The sequence below is a fragment of the Thamnophis sirtalis genome, unplaced genomic scaffold, assembly GCF_051295495.1.
Source record: "Thamnophis sirtalis isolate CommonGarterSnake01/CBP01778 unplaced genomic scaffold, rThaSir2_p1.2 scaffold_12, whole genome shotgun sequence".
In the NCBI taxonomy this organism is placed as follows: Eukaryota; Metazoa; Chordata; class Lepidosauria; order Squamata; family Natricidae; genus Thamnophis; species Thamnophis sirtalis.
In genome coordinates this window covers 30,533,836-30,556,638 of record NW_028261392.1, presented here as the reverse complement: position 1 = coordinate 30,556,638, position 22,803 = coordinate 30,533,836, and the positions used below count along the sequence as shown (strand labels likewise).

The 22,803-nt window shown below is 37.1% G+C and overlaps 2 protein-coding genes across 2 annotated transcripts in view; one reads left to right on the top strand and one right to left on the bottom strand.

Annotated features, from left to right (window-relative positions):
• Window positions 1-1,119: 1,119 nt before the first annotated feature.
• On the bottom strand, window positions 1,120-9,882 carry CFAP97D2 (CFAP97 domain containing 2). Its single transcript, XM_014060207.2, has 5 exons — window positions 9,684-9,882; window positions 7,614-7,694; window positions 5,749-5,867; window positions 3,747-3,939; window positions 1,120-1,633 (listed from the first exon to the last, which is right to left on the bottom strand). Exons 1-5 carry the CDS (start codon window positions 9,774-9,776, stop codon window positions 1,478-1,480), a joined length of 642 nt encoding a protein of 213 aa, XP_013915682.2. The 5' UTR covers window positions 9,777-9,882; the 3' UTR covers window positions 1,120-1,477.
• Window positions 9,883-13,679: 3,797 nt separating this feature from the next.
• Window positions 13,680-22,803, top strand: part of RASA3 (RAS p21 protein activator 3) — a 141,085-nt gene continuing 131,961 nt past the window's right edge. Inside the window, exon 1 of the mRNA XM_087726821.1 lies at window positions 13,680-13,781. Coding sequence (XP_087582947.1) covers window positions 13,712-13,781 — 70 coding nt within the window. The 5' untranslated portion in view covers window positions 13,680-13,711. The remainder of the gene's footprint in view (window positions 13,782-22,803) is intronic.

Genomic DNA, 22,803 nt, shown 5'->3' with positions numbered 1-22,803 from the left:
TTCTGTATATTTTGGATCTTAGACCAAGAGCCTACTGTCAGCATTGTAAATCTATTCATGTGTGTGGTTTTCCTTAAGTGAGGGGAAAGACACATGATCCATCGAATGCTCTTTAATCTCATTTAAGAACCCAACACTGCTGATCAAAGTATGTTTATTCAGGAAGAAGGATTACAGTTTGCCAACTGTCATTTCATTTTATGATGTGTTTGTAATTTACTTGTTCTTTGTTCCTTAATAGAAGGTACTTCAACACTTTTATTTGTTGAGCTATAAATAGATCTTAGCCTATGGTTCCATATCCTAGGCAATGATCAAGTATATTTACATATAAAAGTAACGAGATTTCAAGTTGCCAATTGTTTACAATGTGCACTGATAAAAGGAACACACACTATTGCAATTGTATACTATATGTGTTGCACAAATCAGACTAGGAATGTGCTAAAACTCCTGACATGTTTTCAGAGAAATGGGACCAAGACATTGATATATATTTTTGACACCTACTTGAATGTGGTAAAAGAATCCAGTGTTAATTCTAATTGTTGATGCAGAACCTAAAAACCACAAGTGTTTAAAATTTCAAATTATAACATGATGATTTTGCTACTATTCTGTTGAGTACATATAGAATTATTTATAGAGTTGAAATCACACTCTACTTTGTAATTAAATCTGAATCCATTTTATTTAACCAGATAAATACTTCATATACAGTATGTTTAACTGCATACAATATGTATTTAATCCTGTGCATCCAGGTAGAAGCAGTGATGATTTTGAAAAGGTAAAGTTAATTTTAAAATAAGAAACTCCCTGGGAATTCCAGGTCTATACATTAAAATTCTACACTGTTATCAAGAAAACTACATAGATGTACTATCTATGAAATCACCAGGAGTTTATTTTTTTAAATTCATATTTCACACAAGTAAAGCATTGGATTGCATCACGAGTAGCACAAAAAATGGCACATTTCTGAATCTCATCGTTCTGACAGTATAATTCAGAATACTTTTAAAGAAAAGCCACTAGAAGATGTAAAAAATATGACTGATCATCAAAATTGTTTTATTAATGAGCTATTGTTTATTTAATATATTAGCATACTAAGAGATTTCTGTTATTAACACACTTTAGCATAGCCTTAAATATCTATCAGTCAGCCAGCCTGTTGTAGTTTTTATTAATATTGTGTTACATTTGCTTTAGAAAAGAAGATTCTGACTATCACATAATATTCAGCTTTAAGTAGTGCTCTTGTAAATTAATTATCATTAATGTAAATGACTTAGGATGGCCAGCCTAATTAGCTTGCTAATACGTTCATACTTAATAACTGGTGTGAACATTATTCATCTATGAGACATATTTAATATTTATAACTATAGTAATTTCCCAGTAATTATATCCATACATCAAGAATTCAAGCGTGTAATGTCCATTGTCTGAACTGCCAATGCAAGAATTAAAATTAAGCCTTTTCTATTGGATTTTCTCCTTGATGATCCTCACTCACTTCTTTGTCTTGGTGGATTAGTTCTACTGCTTGTTCTTGCTTATCTGTCAGATGTTCAACTTTCAGTTTGTTATCTTTCAGTCTTTTTTTATACATTTTCTTATGTTGTCCCTGTGTGATGATAAGTGGTAAATGAGTAGTGGATAAATGAGTAGTTTAAAATAGCTTTATTTTCTTAAAACAAAAAGATGGATTTTCAAATATCTTTGCAAATTTTTCAAAAGTTAACTATTCAATTATTTTAATTCGATTACCTTGCTTATTTTAATACAAATTCTATTACAACTATAACAGCTGCAAGATTTGACAATATTGGTCCTTTTCTGGTTGCTTTTCTGGTTGTTGAGACCTTGTTCCAATGCTGTTTAATTTATTTTAATTGAACTACAATTCAACCGAATGTGTTGGTATTTACAGATTTGGGAATTACTTACATTCTCTCTGCTTTCTTGCAAAGGTTTCAGACCCTTGACTCAGGAATGTTTGCTTTAGAAATGGTTTGAGATTTTGGATTAATGTAAAGCAGAGAAAGCATTGCAACTTCACATTTATTCCCTTCAAGATATTTGTTGCATGAAGATAAAAGTCTTAAAATCCTTTTGAAGGAAAGTGCCTTCCCATGCTTCTAACATCTAAGAATTGCTTTTGTTGATCTTTAAAGCAGACCAGGATTTTAGGTATTACTTGGATACATAAAATCTGACCTTAGAGGGATGGGAAAAGTAAGTGGATTGCATAATTTCAGTGCTAGTGATATGTTATTTTGGACAGAAAGAAAAAAAGACAAATAATATTTTATATAAAAACATTGATTAATTTTCTATTTACAAAACTTGGAACTCCCATACTCTTAAGCTTAGTGAAATGTATGCATGTGCAAATTTTTATGTATAGAGCTTCATATGATCAGTCAGTGGATTCATTCCAAATCTTGACACCATGCCCATCAGTTTGAACTGATTTGAAATGTTCCCTTAATGAGAGTCTCAAAAGGATCAATCATTACCTTTGAATTACAAAAAATAATACTGTGAAGCAACAATTATTTTCATATGCATATAATGCAAAATATGGCCAATACAAGGATTGTTTGTTCATTGGTCCTATGTAACTGAAATGTCTTCCCTTTTTTCCCCTCATTGGTACTTTAGTTCTTTTCTCCTATGGGTGTTTTTTCCCCTGCTTTAAAAATCATCCACTCCATCCTCTCCTCTAGCAGGAATGTCTGCCTCATTTTCATTCATATTCGCCATATGAAAGTAATCATCTGATAGGTAACTGCCACAGTTTTCTTCTTATTAAAATAAAATAAGAGGTAGTTAAAATATTCACTTTCACAGTAGGTGGATCAATGCTGCAGGCAGGAAAAATTAATTCGGGACTCATTATTCAGAGTTTAAGGGTCTCCACAAGAAATCCATTCCAAATCCAAATCCATTTCTGGTTGTATCCTTGTATATTGAATTCTCTTAGCTAAGTTTTTCACGAAACCATTACATTGGTAAAGGTAAAGGTTCCCCTCGCACATATATGCTAGTCGTTCCTGACTCTAGGGGGTGGTGCTCATCTTCATTTCAAATCTGGAGAGCCAGTGCTGTCTGAAGCCGTCTCTGTGGTCATGTGGCCGGCATGACCAAACGCCGAAGGCGCACAGAACATTGTTACCTTCCCACTTAAGATGGTCTCTATTTTTTCTACTTGCATTTTTACATGGTTTTGAACTGCAGAAGCTGGGACAAGTAATGGGAGCTCACTCAGTTACATGGTGTTAAGGATTTAAATTGCTGAACTGCTGACCTTTCTGATCAACAAGCTCAGCGTCTTAGCCACTGAGCCACCGTATCCCTTAAATTGATATTACATTGATATTTAATAGTAATTAAATAAACCAAAATAGAGTCACAGATTAAATTCATTTAATCTTCATGTTAGCAGCTTTTTATATCCCGTTTATTCATACTTTATGTTTCCTAGCATCTTTTAAATCCATCTCTTATAAACAAAGTGAGTTGCATTACAATCCACTGAACTACCTGAACTATCATGGGTTTAGCAAATGCTATTCAAGTTATTGAAGCAACTATGGAATTTTCCAGGTTTTCATTAACACAAGTTTCTTCTGCCCTAAAAACTGCAAGAGGTACAGCTTAGCAACAGAAGACCTAGAGATACACAGAGACCAGCAGAAATGTGTGGTATGTATATAATTAGCAGCAGTAATTACCTTTTGAATCTGCAACTCACAAGGGCTTTGAGGATATCTTGTAATACTGCTCATGTAGTTTTTAGTCTTTTGCCAATCTTCGCTCCATTTCTGGATACTGTACCGAGATTTACACTTTGCAATTCTTTCCAGAATGGCACAATTTTCATGGTTTATTTTGAATAATTCTTGCTCTCGTTTTTCTCTGTTTAAACTAAAAGCAGAGGGAGGAGGGAGAGCTCTGTGTAATAAATTAATCATTCAAGCATCAAAAGTGAAATGCATTCTGTCCTATCTTCAGAAAGGCAAATGAAAATAAATTCTTCTTACTGCTCTACACTGAGCACCTTCAATTAACTTAAACTGAATTCACAGCTCTCTTTTGTTACTGTCACATTGCTGTAGCTTGCACTACTGTTTATCTTTCACAATGGCTCTGGATGATGGAAGTTCTAATACTGCAAATTAGCAAGGACTGAAAAGCGCCCCCCCCCACCCCCCTGAGATTTAAATATTAAAACTTTATCTTGTGCTATTGAACTGAACTGCTTAGAAGGAACCTTCCCAGGTTTTAATACAATGAACTTTAACTGATCTAGTTATGTGTATTGTATGACAGTGTCTCCTTAATTAGGCTGGTAGTTATTACCAAAATAGATCTTATTTTTATTATTTATACTTTTTCAAAAACGTAAGTGTGCATAGCTAGAAGATCAAAATGCATATACATGCATACAGTACATAAAGGTAAATGTTTCTCCTGTCCAGTAGTGTCTGATTCTACAGGGTGGTGCTCATTTCCGTTTCTTAACCAAGCAAGTCAGCATCATTTGAAGAGACGTCTATGCTCATGTGGCTAGTGTGACTATATATTGGGGGACAAGGAAAGCTGTTGCCTTATAAGTGATACCTATTTAACTATTCTCATTTGCATTATTTTGAAATGCTAAGTAGACAGGAGCTGGAGAAGTAACAGGAGCTCAGCCTGCCACACAGACTCAAGTCTTGCACCCCTGGGCTGTCAGCTTTTCAGTGATAAGATCAGTATCTTTAACTGCTGAGCTATTGCACTCCTATATAGTCCATAGCAACCAGTTTTAACATTAGAATGTCTTTTTTCATTTTTTCTGGTTTAGCTCCCTAATATCCCTAAACTGTAATTATAGTATTGTTAAACTTGCAGTAATGTCTCAATAGCATAGGGGTTATAATATAGTACACAGGAAGTTAGCAGTTTGAAACTTAGTAGAAATATTTTAGTTTTTTCTCCTGGAACTATCCTGTGTTTTGTTTTTGGTTTTTTTGGCTGGACTTTTTTTATTAGTCCAATAAAAGCTGGAGTTCTCTTTTTTCCCCCTCGCACCAAATAAATGGAGTAATAAGTTCTCTGCTATGAACTGCAAGCAATCAGAGCCATTCATGAATAGCTTAACTCAGCAACTTCATTGATTTCTACTTATATTACAAGAATCACCCAGATTCTTTGCCTTCCCCATGAACAAGTAGATAAGGTTTTATGGATCTGGGCAAGGGGAGGAGAGGGGAAGCAGGCTTATGCTTCTTGTAGCTGCACAGGGACTCAAGGCTAATTCCCCACTTGTAACCTTCTCCTCCTCCCAGCAGTCTGGTTGGCAGTTTCCCAACATCTGCAATATTTATTAAGTTATTTGGAAGCTGGGATGAAACCTTCAGCAAAAATGATGAAATGATGCAAGTTATAGCTCAGGTAAATGGTCCTCTACAACTCAAGTAAATGTTACATCCACTAACCCAATTCTCACCCCACACCATTTTAACAATTTATGTAGCAGAAATTAGGAAATCAAATCTGGGAAAATGTTTTAGATCTCATTCCTATTTGATCTCTTAACTTTGTAAGCCACATAACATTTTTTTTGAAAGTATACATGTCTTGTAACCATGGACTACGGAGACAACAGCCGGAAGGCAGAAGGGCCCCAAGTAGAATAATATTGCAGTTATTACAGCTATATCATTTCATCATTTTTACTCTGAACCTTACCTTTTGGTTACATATTCATTTTTATTATCTACTCTTCCTTCAGTCTTCATGATGTAAGATATCTTCTTTAGTAACAAATGGTTATCTCGTTCTATTGTAGACAAGCGGTCTGTATCAAGCTTCAGGCATTAAAAAAAGAATATTTTAATACATTATGTTTATATCCAATTAATATTTTCCTCTCCCCCCCATCCCCATTAACACTACCTATACAATGGCACTGAAAAAAGTGACTTATGACCATTTTTCACACTTATGGCCATTGCAGCATCCCCTGATCACATGATTTGCATTCAGATCAGTGGTGGGTTTAAAAATTTTTTAGAACCTCTTCTGTAGGTGTGGCCTGTTTTGTGGCAGTGGCTTGCTGGCCATGTGACCGGGTAGAAGGGGCTTGCCGGCCATATGACTGGGTGGGAGTGGCTTGCCAGCCATGTGACTGTGTGGGCGTGGCCAACTTGTAAACTGTGGTGAAACTCACTTAACAATGCTCTTGCTTAGCAACCAAAATGTTGGTTCAGAAACTCTGGCATTTGAAGCACATAAGTCTTAAAGTTGTCAAGTTACAAGACCCTTGCACCCCTAACCCTTTAGAAAAAACCCCAGGGGTGTTTAAACTTGACAGCTTTAAGTCTTATGGACTTCAACTCCCAGAATTCCTCCTCTCGCTCTTCATCTTGATGATGTGCGGACAGGCAGGGGGAGGGAGCTGGAACCGGTTCTAAACGGCACTGTAGATTTGTGAAACCTCTTCTATAGAAGAGGTTAGAACTGGCAGGAACCCACCCCTGATCCAGATGCTTGACAATTGTCTCACATTTATGACGATTGCAGTGTCCCGGAGTCATGTGATCCCCTTTTGCGAACTTCTGACAAGTAAAGTGAATGAGGAAACTAGATTCACTTAACAACCATGTTACTAACTTAACAACTGCAGTGAATCACTTAATAAATGTGGTGCGGAAAGTCATAAAATAAAGCAAAACTCACTTAACAAATTTTGCACTTAACAATATACATTTTGGTCTCAATTGTGGTTTTAAGTTGAGGACTACTTGTATTTCTTTCTGACTCAGTATCTGTATCAACACTATTTCTTTTACCCATGACAGATCTATATTTTGCTTGGTGTATTTCACAGAAAACACCAAGCCAAATGGCACAGTTCATAAACAATGGCTAGATTCATACTACATACCTTACACAAAGCCAAAACCAATCAAATCACATGTTAACCTGAAGTGTTCAAAAAAATGAGATTCGGAGCCATGTGTATTTGAAAATTACTATGGACAACCTCCACTGTAGTTTGACCTAGTGCAGTTCCGCTCAATTCCTATATCCAGATTAGATCAAGGCCATGCACTATTCACATCAGCTAGCAAAAGAAGTATCTTGAAAATTTCTTCTTAAGTAATTCACCTCTTAGTTTTTGCTAGATTTGTATTTTTAAGATATCTTCAAATGGTATAAAACAGGGCGTTTTTCTGAGGTAATGGTATATGGGGATGATCTTGGGAGTAAAGAGAAAATATCGTAAGGGCTTGAAAGATAGTTTGCCTATACAAAATTATGATAAACCTAGTTTTCAGGACAGTGAAAATGAGAGATGAGAGAACTTTCAGTCTTGCAAGGTTGTATTAATGTAACCTTGCAATGAAGATACAGCTAGTACTCCTGGATGTATTTCTTGTCTCATTGAAATCTTGCAAGGCTGACATTTAAATATAAAAATTTTAAAAAGACACAATAAAAAATATCTTGATTGTAGTTCATAAATGTTTATATTATAATGGGGCACCTCATGATCTTTTAAGCCCTCTTGTCTCTGGTTTTGCTACAGAAAAGTATAAATTGCAGCATACCTTAAGTTTTCTTAATTTCAAGTGAAGATGTCCATATGTTGGAGGAGTAGATGTGTCTACCACAGGCTTGGCTCTTAGGATCTGCAGCAGGTTAAAAAATGTGTTTAATTTTGTGTTTAATTTTTGTTTTTAATTTTCACTTGGAATGAATGAATCAATAAGGCTCTTACTTTCAATTTGATGTTTAGCTTTGGAAACTCCCAAATTTGTTTAATACCTGAAGTAGAACCCATTGGCTCTTAGTAAGCAACAATTATTTCTTCACTTTTTCTCTCTCTATTGCAATTAGAATTCTAATGGTGTGGCAGGATTACAGATATTCCTCACTTACCATATTTTTCGAGGTATAAGATGCTCCAAAGTATAAGATGCACCTAACTTTTTGGGAGGAAAACAAGGGGAAAAAACTGCCTCTGCCTCCTAGCAATTTGCCTCCTTGCAGCAAACAGCAAATAGTACAGAAGATATACACTGTTTGTGGTGTTACATTTCAGACTATACTTGTACAGATGCTGTTAAAATTGATGTGGCTTTCTGGAAGTATACATTATTCTCTGCTATTTAAAAGTAGATACAATAGCATTGGGCCTCTTCAGATCAATTACTGGTATTTATTTTATCAATTACTGGTATTTCTTGTGACGGGCATGCTTTGTTGTCCTATTGATTGTGCTTTTTGGACGCAGACAGGAAGTCATGAGAAAGTCCTCAGTTAACAATCTGCAAACCTTGCTTGACGATGGCAATTGCCATTGCTAAACAATGCAGTCACAAAACAAATTACATAGGGACAGAAATTCTGGTTCCAATTACAGTTGTTAAGTGAGGACTACTCGTAAACATTGTGAGGGCTTTGAACACAATACAGTAATATAACATAACATAACATAGTAACATAATCCTGTATATATATATCTTTTTACAATTCAGTGCACCATACTCCCAGCTAAATTACATGTTCACTCATTCATACATTTATTCATTGTTTCTGGAAAATTTTCCTACAGAAAGATGTCTCAAAATAGTGACATCTGACTAACACAGTTCTACGCATGTTTACTCAGAAGTAAGTCATACTTGTTTAGTGGCTCTTAATCCCAGGATTCTACTCATAGGATTACAATTTAATGGGTTTGAACTGAGATGAACGTTGCATACAGATACATGAAATTTCTTCTTCTTCTTCTTCTTCTTCTTCTTCTTCTTCTTCTTCTTCTTCTTCTTCTTCTTCTTCTTCTTCTTCTTCTTCTTCTTCTTCATCATCATCATCATCATCATCATCATCATCATATTTCTAGCTCACTCAATATCCCAGTCTCTTCCACTTACAATGGTCACTCTCTATTTCATGCCCTATCTAGCACCTATTTATTCCTCTTTGATCCTTTATGTCCTCTACAGGTATAACCATTTTCTATCTTGTAGCTCATTATGGACATAAAGCTAGTTTTTACATTTGTTCTTACAAGACACACTCCAGAACAGTATATTTATAGGATGCCTATTTATCGTTTACCTTAAAAGGCCTAAGACCTAAATAAGAACAGAATAATGATAAAGTAGAACTATAATCAGTCTTAAGAAATAATTAGTTAAATGCTGTAGAATCAAGATGAATTATACTGTAATGTCATAAAAGAGCACCTTTATCAGAAGGGAACAGATCAACACATTGATTATGAATTTTCTCTAAGCCTGTGGTCCCCAATGTTGCGGCCCAATGTTGAATACAGGTAGTCCTTGACTTACAATAGTTCATTTAGTAACCATTCAAAGTTACAAAAAGTAGTCATACTTTGGGAAATGTTACATTTTACTTAGGGTTAAAAAAAAAAAGTATTACCCTAAGTATTTTAAGTTTGGAAGGGATTTTATACCTACATTTTGAGTACTAAAATTATATTTAGTTTAAAATATAAAGTTGAGAAGAACGGCATGCAGAGAATACCTATAAACAGGAAGGTAAGAGGTGGCTAACAGATCCTATCCTTTGCAGACCACAAAGTTATTCCTTTCAACAAGTTTATCTTTGTGCATATGGCTTTTAAGTTATCAAAAAGTTATGATTACCTTTCTCTTATGCTCTTCGTAAGTAGTTTTGTCCCACTTCTGCTGAAGGTATTTATTGCCACACGGCAGAATTGGCTGGTAGGCACGATGCATCTTAAAACAGCCGAAAATATATCTAAATCTGGAGTCCTTCAAGGAGTATGAGTCATCAGCTGGAACCTTCTTGAGCAAAGCTCTAACAACAGTGGTGTGTTTGCAGCAGGTCACGTGAGAGTTGTCATGGCATCACTGTAGCAAAAATTGAATAGCTGGTGGTAGCATTTTAAACACTAAGTGGGGGAAATGACAAGTGCTAAGAAGTAAGTACAAAGATCCAAACAATATCTTAGATTATGTTGATCAGTGGAACGATTGCATTTCTGCGATCTTGCTTAGCAGTCAGAGGTGGGTTGCTACTGGTTCGCACGGGTTCGGGCAAACTGGTAGTGGAAATTGTGACTGGGTTGCCAAACTGGTAGGGATGACAGGCTGGCCAAGCCCCCAAACCGGTTCCCCGGTTGCCCATGCCATTGCCAGCATGTTTTTTAGTTCTATTTTAATGTTCTGCGCATGCTGGCAGCAACTCACCCCTGTTAGCAGTCCAAATTTAAAGAAAAGGAGCAAAGCAGGTAATAATACATTTGATAACACTGTAGACAAATATGAATATGCACAAATAAAACTCTTATCTTCTTAGTCTTTATCATGAAATCAGATACAAATGCATATCATTGTCATATGTTACTTTTAATGTATCTGAATAGCAGTGGTGGGTTTCAAAAATTGTTTGAACCTACTCTTTTTTTTTACTCTGTGGGTGTGGCCTCCTTTGTGGGAGTGTCTTGCCACCCATGTGACTGGATGGGAGTGTCTTGCCGCCCATGTGACCGGATATGAAGATTCCGACGACACTTGTCAGAACCACCTTAAATTACCTCACACACAGCATTGGCATGCATAAGAATATGATGTAAACTTGTTTTTTAAAAGGCATCTTTGGTTTGCGTTAAAACAACTTCAACACACGCAATGTTCTGATTGCACCACAAACGCAGTAGTCATCCTTACCTTTCACAGAGGCACTGAGTTTTATAAATATGAGCATGGTAGTGTAGAATAATCATATCCAAGGACCAGTGGTGGGTTTCAAAAATTTTTGGAACCTCTTCTGTAGGTGTGGCCTGCTTTCCGGGTCCACTGGTGGAACCTCTTCTAACCGGTTCAGTAGATTTGACGAACTGGTTCTACCGAATAGGTGCGGACTGGTAGGAACCCACCTCTGCTGAATAGCAACGTAAGTGAGAGCTAGGTTGATGTGGTAGTTAAGACATCAAACTAGAAACCAGAAACCTATGAGTTCTAGTCTCACCTTAGGCACAAAGCCATCTGGATGACCTTTGACTAGTTTCTTTTCACTAGGAAGCAAGCAATGGCAAACTACTTATGAAAAACCTTGCCAAGAAAACTGCAAGGACTTGTCCAGGCAGTCAATGAGAATCAGGCATGATTGAATGGAAGAAAAATAGATAGCAATGAGAACTATATATGTAATGGTATAGCACTATAAAGGTATACTCTATTTTCTAAAACAATTTATATCAGATTTCCTCATGTTCTGCAAGAAAATGGTCTCAGTGTCAGAAACTATTGATGTTAGAACCAGAAACTTTCATCTTCATTTACCTTTAAATCACAATACGTCTTATTTATATTAGGGTCCAGAGAGTTTGAAGCTGTTGAGTGTTGATCCAGACTTATTGCAAATAATTATGAAAAGTAAGTACCCAGAAGAAACATTTATTTTCTGTTACAACATACACATATTTCTTGCCATAATAATATCTGGAAAACCACTCACCTGTGCATACAGTATGTCTTTGAAAAACAAATATGCCAATATTGGGACAGGCAAAGATATGATATTTTTAAAATATATTGAATATTATTCACAAATGTTTATCTCGTTCCTTTCTAAGAAGTAGTATATACTTTTCCTGTTACTTTTGCTTTATCTGCAGCAGTTCTTTGAGGTATTTTAGGCTAAGAGCACGAGACTTCACACTAGGCTTGTGGTAAATCATAACTTCCCATAGCCTTAACCATTTACTCAGAATCCAACTACTGAGAAGGTTCTCTGACATGATTCAGGTAGGTTAAAATATTTATGGCAGATCAGAAAAGAAGCCATAACAAAACACAATGGTTGCTCTGGGTAGAGCAAAGTTTTCAGAGTCTCTATTTATCTATGCTCTGAACATAAACTCATGGCTTATTCCTCCCACTTTTCTGAATTAATTGATAATTGGAGTTTTCTTTGAGCATGAGCAAAAGGAATATGTTTATTAAAAAGTCCTTTCTAGCCTGAAAATTAGTGATTCCTATTTTGTCAGCTCTATAGAATAGGGTTCCCATGTTGTATTAAGTCATTATATAGTTTAGTTATGTTGTACATAGCAAACAAGCCATTCTGCTTTAAAAATAGAGTATGACTTAAAATGTTCTGTAGACCCAAATAGTTATGAGATTTACCCATTAAACTATGAATAATATGTAAAACCCAGCTATAAGAACTAGCATGAATTCACTGGTAAAACAGCAGAAGTCTACCTTGCTGTAGATATTATTTTTACTATTAGATAGATGTTGTTTTTTATTTTTTCAGGCCTAATCCAACCATTACCCTAATTATTAAATTCTGAGTTTCTAGATTGGGATCAGATTCCATTTCAGTTTTGTCTCTGGGCAATCATTTTCATAATTTGCCAAGTTCTGCCTCTTCCTCCTTCTCTTCTCTCCACACACTTGGGGGGATATTTCCGTTCTGTTTTAGATCTGGCCTGTAGCACAGGATGGCATTCCTGGCCATGTGTCTTCAGTTTATTTATTGCATCTGTCTGGTGGAATGAGAAAGCTTTATAGGAAGAGATTAAATGCCTGTCAAGAATGCTGAGGCTGATGTTTTTTTTTTCTCCTTGCTCTTTCTCTCTTGTTTCTCAGAACATTAATGGTGGATTTGATGTGATGAATAGACAAGAAATATATACAGTGCATTACAGCATATTTAGAACAGTGTCTTACATTAGAGCTTACTTATTCTAGCTAATAACATTCCACATCTGAAAGACCAGATTCACAGTTTATATCTTCAAATGGATAGTTAATACCCTCAACTCTCTCTTCCCACCCCCTCCTCATCTCCCCTCGTTGGATTCTTAGCACCTGTAATGTGCAGCCATTAGATTCCCTGAACAAAGGAATGGCCATATAAGTGTGCAGCAGTTCACGAGCCAGAATTGGCTTCTGAGCCTGGTGGTATTCTCTTAACAGAGCTACCGTTTCATTCATGTTCAAATTCTGATATTCAAAATAACCATTAATTTCTTGCATGTTCACTCCATTTTTGTATTTACATGTAATGCGGAAATGTGCATATTTATATGTTGCACCATCTCTATTTTTGCTAGAGAGTGGAATTTTGATTTTTTTAAACTTTCCGTTTCTCTCCTAATTGGGGTGGGGGGAGGAACAAAAGATTAACCTTTTTGTCTTCACCTCCTCTGGGTAGCCTTCAGGATCCCATGTTAGCAAGCTGAAAGCAGGATCTGAGCCACATTTTCTGACTTCTGATTGTAAATGTTTGTAATTGTAATTGTGTAAGAGGTTTTTTTTTTCATGGGTGAGTTTGAACATTACCTCAGGCTCAGTCCATAATGTGGTACATCTGTTTGTGCTTCACATATGATGAACCTAGCCAATTTTGATTTATTAAACAAATCATTAATATTAGCCATCACAGATCTTTTTAAAGCCACCAGGTATATGAAGCGTGGATACTGCTGAGTTTTCTTCCTATTCATACTCCAACAAGCAAAAGCAAAACCTCCCAAAAGTGGTTTTGATTTTATGGTAGTTTATTTACACATTATTTTCTTTACAATATTGAGCAAATGCCTTCAATGCTTTTTACAGGTGTATATGGAATTTCCAGACAATTACTTCACTGTTGGTATAAAACAAGTTGGCAATGTGTTTTCTGACAATCATGTATCATGTATACACGAAAATCTAGATGGCCTGGGTATTGCCTTTATGAAGAAGCTGAACAGGAGCAGTGCAAAGGTCAGTCTTAATTGGCACCCTAATAGTTGGCACGTTGCTTGATAAATGACCTTGAGGGCTGAGTAGCGCTTTCAGAAGTACCTCATGGAAGGGCCAAATGAGAGGTTAATAAACACTGACTGATCAAAGAAGTTTCCATATTTTTCCACAGTTTGGCTTGAGAAATACAGGTCAATGTAGACTTGACTTTATGCTGTAATATTATTCTTGTTTGATTAAGCAAACATTGATGGCACTACACTGGATGGGATCTGTTGTCTATTTTGGAGGAAATTTAAGGCGGGAAAGACTCAATACATTCCCTTTGGCACTTGAATAGGAAAAATTGGTGTAAATTCAGAAGCTAATTTTTGAAATTGCTTCATTCACTTTAAGGATGGTTTCGGACTACAGAGGGAGTGCCAAGTACTATTGAGTTTATGGTTTTATAAAATGTATGTTGCATTAGCAAATCAGAGTTAACCACAGTTTAGCATGTTATGTGAACACAGGAAATACAGGAAAAGTTGTACACCTTTTTAGTTTGCTTCTTTGTATCATATATATTCACTTAGATCTCCTAAAATGACATAAAGAAGAATATTCCAAATAAAAACAGATTTGCAATTTACCAGCAGATGGATGAAATGCATTGCCTCTGTAACACAATGGAGATAGAAGTGATATGAAGATGTGGGAATCCTCTTGGAAACAATAGTGAGAGAAAAATTATCAATGTCCATGCTTTATTTCAATCTATATTTTTGTACCAAGTGTGTATGCAATTATCTAACATTCCATGATGGTTGTTTGTCTATAGAGATTCTCAGTCATCCAGGTCATGGTTGACCCAAAGGTGCTTTTTTTTAAAGGCAACTGGATTTTCTGGTTTTTCGTTGAAGATGTTTTGCTTCTCATTCAAGAAGCTTCTTCAGCTCTGACTGGACCATAGGGAATGGAAAGATTTATACTCCTTGAAGACAGATGGTCATTTACTTTTTTGTGTCTTCAAAGAAAAACCAAAAAGTCCAGTTGCCTCTTGAAAAAAGTACCTTTTGGACATGTTGGTTGTTTGGTTAAAAAGGTCTAATAGCTGGAAATGTGTACTAGTTCAATTAAGTTAAAAAAGTCTTAATACCTGGAAATGTGTACTAGTTCAATTAAGTGTGAACTGGTTTTTTAGCTGTTGCCATTATGTTAAGGTACTGTAATTACAAAATCTCTTTACTTCCTCTCAAGGGAAACCTCTCATGTACAGTAGTTCATTGAAAGGAAGTGGTTTCTGCCTGATAGGAATGAGTCACAGAAGAAAACAGTACTTTGTAGAATGCTCATTGTTGTCTAATTTAGGCTTTAGAATCCCATATAATTTGAAGTTCTAAGATTGTAAATAACAATGAAACAATCCCTTTAGGGTGCCATCTAAATTATTTGACTTAATCATCTAATTGTTTCTAGAATAGAGAATGGTGCAGAGATAAACAAACTCCTTTACTTTATGTTGCCTCCTAAATAGGGGCCAATAAGTAAATTTTATGTTAGACAATGCTTGATCTGTTGAATGAGTCCATACCAAAATTTCTTGTTTTTCTTAAATGTTTTCCTTTAAAAAAAAGATACCCAATCATGCCTTCTTAGAACAAATAGCTTTTCTCTCCTCTATTTCCTGCTGCAGTTGCTTTATTTTTCTTCTTCTTTTATTTTCTCACAAGTAGAGGGTCCACTTTATTTCAGATCAACTAAGTATTGATCTATTGGTTGCAATGAATTGACCAACTGTCTTGGGGCCCAAGCTTGACATTGTGGGCTAAGAGAGAGTGGTTGGTCCAAGCTGTCTTTGTGGCTAAGGCAAGACTAGTACTTATAAACTCTCTAGTTTGTACTCTGATGTATTAACCACTAGACAATACTGGCTCTCCATTGCTTATAACTTCTTTTTGAAATATATCCTGAATCTGATTGATCCAGAACAATTGAATAATTTTATTAGAAATCTTTACATTTGAATTTAGTAGACATCACATCTTGGCAGAAAAAATTATATTGTAGCTTAATGTATAGTTGGTATGACTTCCCAATAAAAGGACTTCATCATTAAAACTGTTTCCTGAACCCTCACTCTGGTGTCTTTGAATGTAAGGAAGACAGCAATATTGACTATTGGGAAGATATTACTAATTAGCTAGATGGATGTGGGAGAAGGCAACTGCTGCAGTATCTTAGGGCATATGCCTAGATTGTCATACTGGGTGAGAATAAACTCTTACTAAGGAAGCATGTGGGTGACATTGGGATGCAAACAAGTTGGGGTATACCTAGGGAAATTAGCGATTCTTTTTCCTTACCTCAAATAACAGTAGAAGAGCCACCAGATTAGCACTTTTCAGCATTTTATTTTCAGTGCTCCTAGAGGACAAATATCAAATGATCCCACTAGCAGGAGCACAGTCTCATCTATAGAAGGAAAATGAGATAGGAACACTGGCCTACATTAAACTGCCTCTAGCTTTACAGGAAGCTTTGTTCCATTTTTAGAGTTTCCTTTTAATATCATCTCTGGGGATGTTACCTATTAGTTGTTGGGTTAGCAAAATGTGATCTCAGGCTCTGTTACCAGGTTCTGGACAATGGCCAGGCAAGTATATTAATGGTTGCTTTAAAAATGTTGGCTGCATGATTATGACAATCTTCAAATTTATTTTTTAAGCGCGTATTGTGCTGATGACATTGCAACAGTTTATTTTATTGCTGTAGCTCCAAAATATTTGATTATTTCCCGCCCATTTCTTTGCTTTAATAAACAAACAAGATTACAATCTCATTCCCCATCCCCACAATACAAATGTTAAACGCTTTCTGTGTATTTACTCTGGCTAAATCCACACTTTCTACTAACCTACTTGGGTTTGATAGATGCATGATTTATAAACCATAACTTTACCTCTTGAGAAGGCAGACATTGTGGCTTATCCAATAAATCATGATTAGACACACCATAATATAACCTGATGTGTAAAACAAAATTTTATCATTTGTCCCAGCAGGACAGGATTTTAGAAAATAATTAAAGATATAGTTAAATTAAAATTTGCTGGCACTAGATCCTTTTTTTGTTATGCACCACCTTAAGCAGGATAGGCAATCCACAGACAACAGCACCTTTGGATAAGTCATTTTCTGATACATCCTAAAGGTAATCCCAATATAAAGTTTATTTTATTCATTAAATTTGTTTGCCACCTATCTCACATGATGATGGTGAGATCTCTCCTCTAGTTGTGAAGAGAGGATAGAATCTGGTTGATAACTGCTGCGTATGTTATTAATTACCCGCTCTTGCTTAATCACTGGCAAACAACTTTGCTGGGTAATCTGGTTTATTTGAATTGAGAAGCTGGAAGAGTTAGAATTCCCAGGATATTGTGTAACAACAACCCTGTATTTTCATCCAGTGTACACCTAACAGAAGCCAGCCAATGTCAGCTATATGAATCATTCATGTTTTTAAATTGCTGATTGTTTGAATTGCTTTATCTATTGGTACATGATTTTAAAAGCTCTATTTTACCAGAAAGGAAAATGACCTTGAATCTAAGGTAGACTTCTACAAAGAAAAATGTACAGAAAAAGAAGAAAAACAGTTTTTTCCACTTTATTTTCTAATGCTAATGCTAATTTAACACAACACACAATTTAAAAGTCTTTTTTTAAAAAAGAAAATGTTATCTTATTTTTGGGGTGGGTGGGTGGATAAGCATTGTTTACCAGAATAAGTGTGTGCCTCAATGTTTTATGCAAATGACCCGTGAGATGAATACGGTGTTTGCTTAATTGTAACAAATATTGGTGGCTATTAAAAAAAGTTAGTAAAAATACAGTTAAGGTAGATGTTTTTAATTATAGCATTTTTCATGGTGAGATCATACTAAAATTTGTAAAGGTAGAGTAAGCATATTCAAGTCTAGTTTATGAGTAAGTCCTTTTATAAGGATTCTTAACAGAGGACATCACAAAATAAGCAAGGCTGAGGCATCGAACTAAATTATAATGTGATTTGTTTTTGGTTTAGGATGTTAAATCACAACTTAGTGTGGAGTGTAAGACATTTTCAATATAACAAATAAAAGACTAGAGGGTCATCATACAGGCCATACTGAGAATAAAATTTAAAAACACTCAATCAAACTTTGTAAAGAAAGGAGTTATCAGTAGTATACCACTTACGCTCTGTGGCCCTCTGCAGTATTTAACTATTTAAGCAATTAAAACAAGCACCGGGGGTTCCAGGTCCTTTTCAAACAAGGCAACCAGTTGGTTGTCGTTTATATCTGGTACCCAGGAAGACCCCAGAGATGCTCTGACTATTCTGTTGTTAACATGAACTTCCGAAGGGAGGAAGAGGACAAGTGTGGGTCTTTGTAGGAGAGGTCAATTTTTGAGCACAAATCTGGAGAGATAGTTCCAGTGCATCACTAAACGCATATGCTTATTTTTTTCCCCTTTAAGCGATACAGTAACAAAGTGGCTCTGAAAGATATTCGCGCACCACCCCGCGGGATAAAAGCGCGCTTCTAATTCGGGATGCTCCCTTAAATATAAAGGAGCCGCGTAGACGAGGAAGCTGTTTGAAGGCTGCAGCCGCGACAGATGGCAAGGCAGGCCGCCGGTCAAGGCTGCAGCCGCCAAAGCCGTTTCCTCCGGTGTCTATCAGAGCCGTTCGCAAACTCGTCCGCTCCCTCCAGCTGTTTGGTTTGCGCGACAAGATCTCTCCCTGTTTCTTCTCCTCTCCTCCAATGGGGAGCGGGCCGCCGGGACACGCCCAATGGGGAGGGCCACCCGGCCTGCTGTCATCCAATAAGAGGGCGGGGGGCGGGGACGGCCGTTGCTGGAGATGTGCTCGCTCGTCTTCCCCAGCGGGGGCGAAGTGGGGGCGGTCGTGCGTCTTTTCCCCCTCTAGTTCGGGGCGCGTGGCGCATTGCACTTGCCCGGCGGCGCCTCTCTCTCCCCCCCACCTCCACCTCTCAGCCCAGCGGAGCCGGGCTTGCTCTCCGTCGCGGCTGCAAGCATGGCGGTGGAAGAAGAGGGGCTCCGGGTGTTTCAGAGCGTCCGGATCAAAATAGGTACAGTGCAGGGGAAAGAGGCGGCAGAGCAACAAAGGGAGCGCGGGGCGAGCCTCCTGCCATGTTCGCCGGGGACGGTCTTGCCAGCCCCGGGAGGCAGAAGCGGACCTTCCGCGGGAGGTTTCCTAAGCCTCCCCTGCCGTTCGCCGAAGTCCTTGGCCGGAGAAAGGGGGGAACCTGAAGAACCCGCCGCCTTTTCTCGGCTGCGCGGGGCGGGCCCGAAGCGTCGCTTCGCCCGGGCTTTGCTGCTTTTTGAGCCTCGGTCCAAGGACGGCGGCGGCGGGAAGGGCGTGCTGCGGGAGGATGGTGGCGGCCAAGGGAAGTGAGGATGCTGCGAAGCAGGAGCGGGCGGGAGAGAGAAATCCGGGAGGAGAGGGTGATTTGCCAGTTAGCACCGAGCAGGGGGAAAAAATCGCCCTTTTGCCCAGCAGAAAACCTGCCGGGATTGCCGTGCGAAGTGTGACTTCCCAGCTCTTGCTGCTCCCAATCCGGGGTTCTTGGCTGAAGCCAGGCGCTTCGAAACGAGTTTCTCCTCCTAAGATCTCTAAGTGGATTGTTAATATGTAGTTAGTTAGTTGCGGCTTCCGATGATCAAGTTTGACAAAGCTCTGCTCGAAGACTCCGCAGGTTCATTTTTGACAGCTGAGGTGCAGTTCACTCAATATCATTTCCACAACTCTTTGATGATCCTTTTTTTGGGGTGTGTGTGTGAATGCTTTCTTTTCGTGGCATCTCAGTGCAGCCCTTTCATGCTTTGTGTCACCAATGGTGGTGTGTATGGGACTTGCATCCTGCCACTTCATTCACAAAATTTTGAGAGATGTTCAAAGGACCATTATCTTTCATTTGTTATTTCTCATGTGTACCTCGTTTGTTTCTGTCATATTTTTCTCCCAAGAGAATCCTGTGAAGGAAAGAAGGAACAGTTTATCCTGTTTTTTTGATAACTGATGCTGTATGTCTAGTATCCAATATGATCTTAACTACACCACTGCTTATGGGTTCCTTTTGCATTCCTGCATCCCATAATTCTTCAGAGGCTGCCAATCTCATTGCCATTTCCTGTTGGCACAGTATTTTCATGATGAAATACCAGTTTTTTTGTTCCTCTTTAATCCTTTAAGGTTTTTTTTTTTTTTAAAAATCTAGACCTGGAACTTTCTAACTTGGCACTATGTATGTCTAATCCAGTTGTAAATCACACTAAGTTTAATCAAACTATATGTGTTTAATCAGTAAATACTTACATGGCTACAGTAGGATATTTTGCAAAGCAAGTATTTGGTTTTGAGAAGAGCCCTTAAGTGTTTTGTTCTTTAAATTGGTTGCTAAAAAACCACATAATGGACTTATATTTCATATATTTTGGGACATGATGGGGTAATAGCAAACATACTCATTTTTACCCCATGCTACATATGCTTTTTGCTTAAGCTGCTGCCAATTGCTCTAGTCCTCTAAAACTTTTTGAGATGATTTTGCAAGATTAAAAAAGTATATACTTTTAGATAATGACGGTTTTGAATTACTGCCTGTAATATGTTGAAAAACTTCCATCAATATCATTGAAGGAATGTACTTAGGCAAACAGTATACTAAGATTGGCTTAGTGCATACACAGATTCTGAAAAAAGGAATTTAAAATCAGTAGTGTTAGTATAACAACTTTCCCTATATTCCAAATTGATAATCCTTCAGTCTGCTACTAACTCTTCACAGCACGCCATGTAATTTGCGTGCCTGTCACACACAGTAATTTAATTTGCTTGAAGGATGTGTCATTATTTTGACTGTTGTGAATCACTTCCAAACTACTTCATTAAAAAGTAAGTATGTCATGGCTGTAGATAAAAATTTGCTGGTATTGATCTGACTGTACATTAGAGGTCAAACACTGTACTCAACAACAAACTAAATCTAGTGGGATGATTCTGTTTGGTTCACCTAACCACAGTGCTTAACTTATGGTTAGAAAGTATCTATTTACTAGGGCTGGGCAAAATATTTGAAAAGGATATTTCACAAAGTGTGCTAATATAAGTGAAACACCTGCATTAGTGGCATTAAACCAATGTGTCCTCTGAAGGGCTCATGTGGCTGGTGTGATGGTATCTATGGCTATATTACATGAAACACATAGTCCTTCCAGCAGAACTTCCAGGGAAGCAGATCAGTTGTACATGCACACAGAAATGCACAGAAGTGGCATAGCTTTTATAGTAACTGTGCAAGCCTTCTAGATGCAGCTACATTAGCGTTTTAAGAAAGGGTGCTAATATACTTTGCACCCCCCCTCACATCATATTTCAAATTCTTTCTACAACCTTTATATTTTTGTTCAGAAAATGCTTAAGGGAGACAGTATAAGAATTGCACTCAAATATATTAGATATATGCATGTGCTGGGATGTTAAGTGCATATCATCAGAATGTGGATAATCCAGTATAATAATTCAGGATTTGCACTACATTCCTCAAAGAAAGGAAGACTTTGTTGTGTAAAATACTTTTTATAAATGGGTCTGCTCAATGAAGTGTCAAAAGAACTTTACCGAGGAGTAAAATATCAGCCTCACAATAAATTTGGATTTTGTTCTGTGGATGTTTTTATTGTTGATCTTTATGGCAAAACACTGTATCTGGAGTTGATTTGGCACTGTACAAATGGAATGAATGAAAATGAATAAAAGCATGTAGTCTTACTAGAATTTGAAGGCCAAGTCCAATGAAGATTAATTAAATGTAGCCATTTTCCTTTAATGTTCAGACTCTTCCTATCTCAATTCAGAAATCTTGGGTCAGTTCATAGAGTAACAGTACAGAAAGAGCTGCATACAAAACATATAATTTGTATTCTTATACTTCTAGCTACTCATCAAACTGCCCAACCCTCTTACTTCATTTGTCACTGGCGTTCTTATTTTAAAAGAAGAGTGGGGAGAGCCCCAGATGTCACTTTGACTGGCCTCCAAACATTATTTGCTCTCTAGTAATGGAAAGCAGCTAGGCTAAGCCCTGGAGTGTGCACTTTTACATAGGCTCCACTTAGTTTTAAAACAAACCCAAACCACCTACAAGAACTCAAAAGGATATCTGTATGTAAAATAGTCTTACCTCCTAAAACTTAGCTCTCATCTTCCCATCCCAATAATTAAATATAGTCTTCGGGCATCAAAATATTGTCGTATCCTGTTTTAAAGCAGTTTGGGCCTAAACTAGACAAATTGAAATGCATAATTACAGTTGGATGCCAATATTAATAGCACTGAAAAATATTCATTAGGACAACAGCACATGGATAAGTGAAATGTAATCCTTTTCACCCTTGTGATGATCCTGGCAAAAACCGCTTCCTCCCCCCACACCCTCCCGCTTGCTGTTAAATAGTAAGATCTTTATTAAGAAGCTTTTTTAAAAGGTGCATTATATTCCAGGAGTGATTAAAAAAATCTAGAAGACTGGTTCATATGATTGCTCTATTTTTTCTATCCTGAGATACGTTTTCCTTTGCTCCTTTTTAAAAAAAGACCTCTTTCATAATTTGCTTCATTTATATACTGTAATTATTTTTTATTGAAGCAAAATAGGAAAAAAAAGAAAAAGGATTTATGTGTCTTAATTTTATTATTTAAAAATACGCTATAAACAAGTTAACTCAGCAATTGCTTCTTTGTACTGTGTAAATGGCAATTTCCAGTTTTTCCCTTCTCATAGTTACTCCTGACTCATATCCTGGGTTTTTCCTGAGGTTCCCGCAATCCTCAGGATAGACTTTTTATTTTGTGTTCAGGGAGTTGCAGCTGGAGACAAAAGAATGGGAACTTCCTTTTGCCATGTTGCCCTTATTCCATGTTGACCTAAGATGGAAATTATGCATCTGTTTCTTTACAAAAATTGGCAAGTAAATGAATTTAAGAGGTACT

Bases quoted from the DNA above. Each gene is read 5' to 3' on its own strand.
- CFAP97D2 (XM_014060207.2), bottom strand. From the start codon at position 9,776: ATGCATCGTGCCTACCAGCCAATTCTGCCGTGTGGCAATAAATACCTT. The intron at 5,868-7,613 runs GTATGCTGCAAT...TAATGCCTGAAG, and splicing joins TGAAATTAAGAAAACTTAAG to CTTGATACAGACCGCTTGTC. The intron at 1,634-3,746 runs GTAATTACTGCT...ATCATCACACAG, and splicing joins GTGAGTTGCAGATTCAAAAG to GGACAACATAAGAAAATGTA.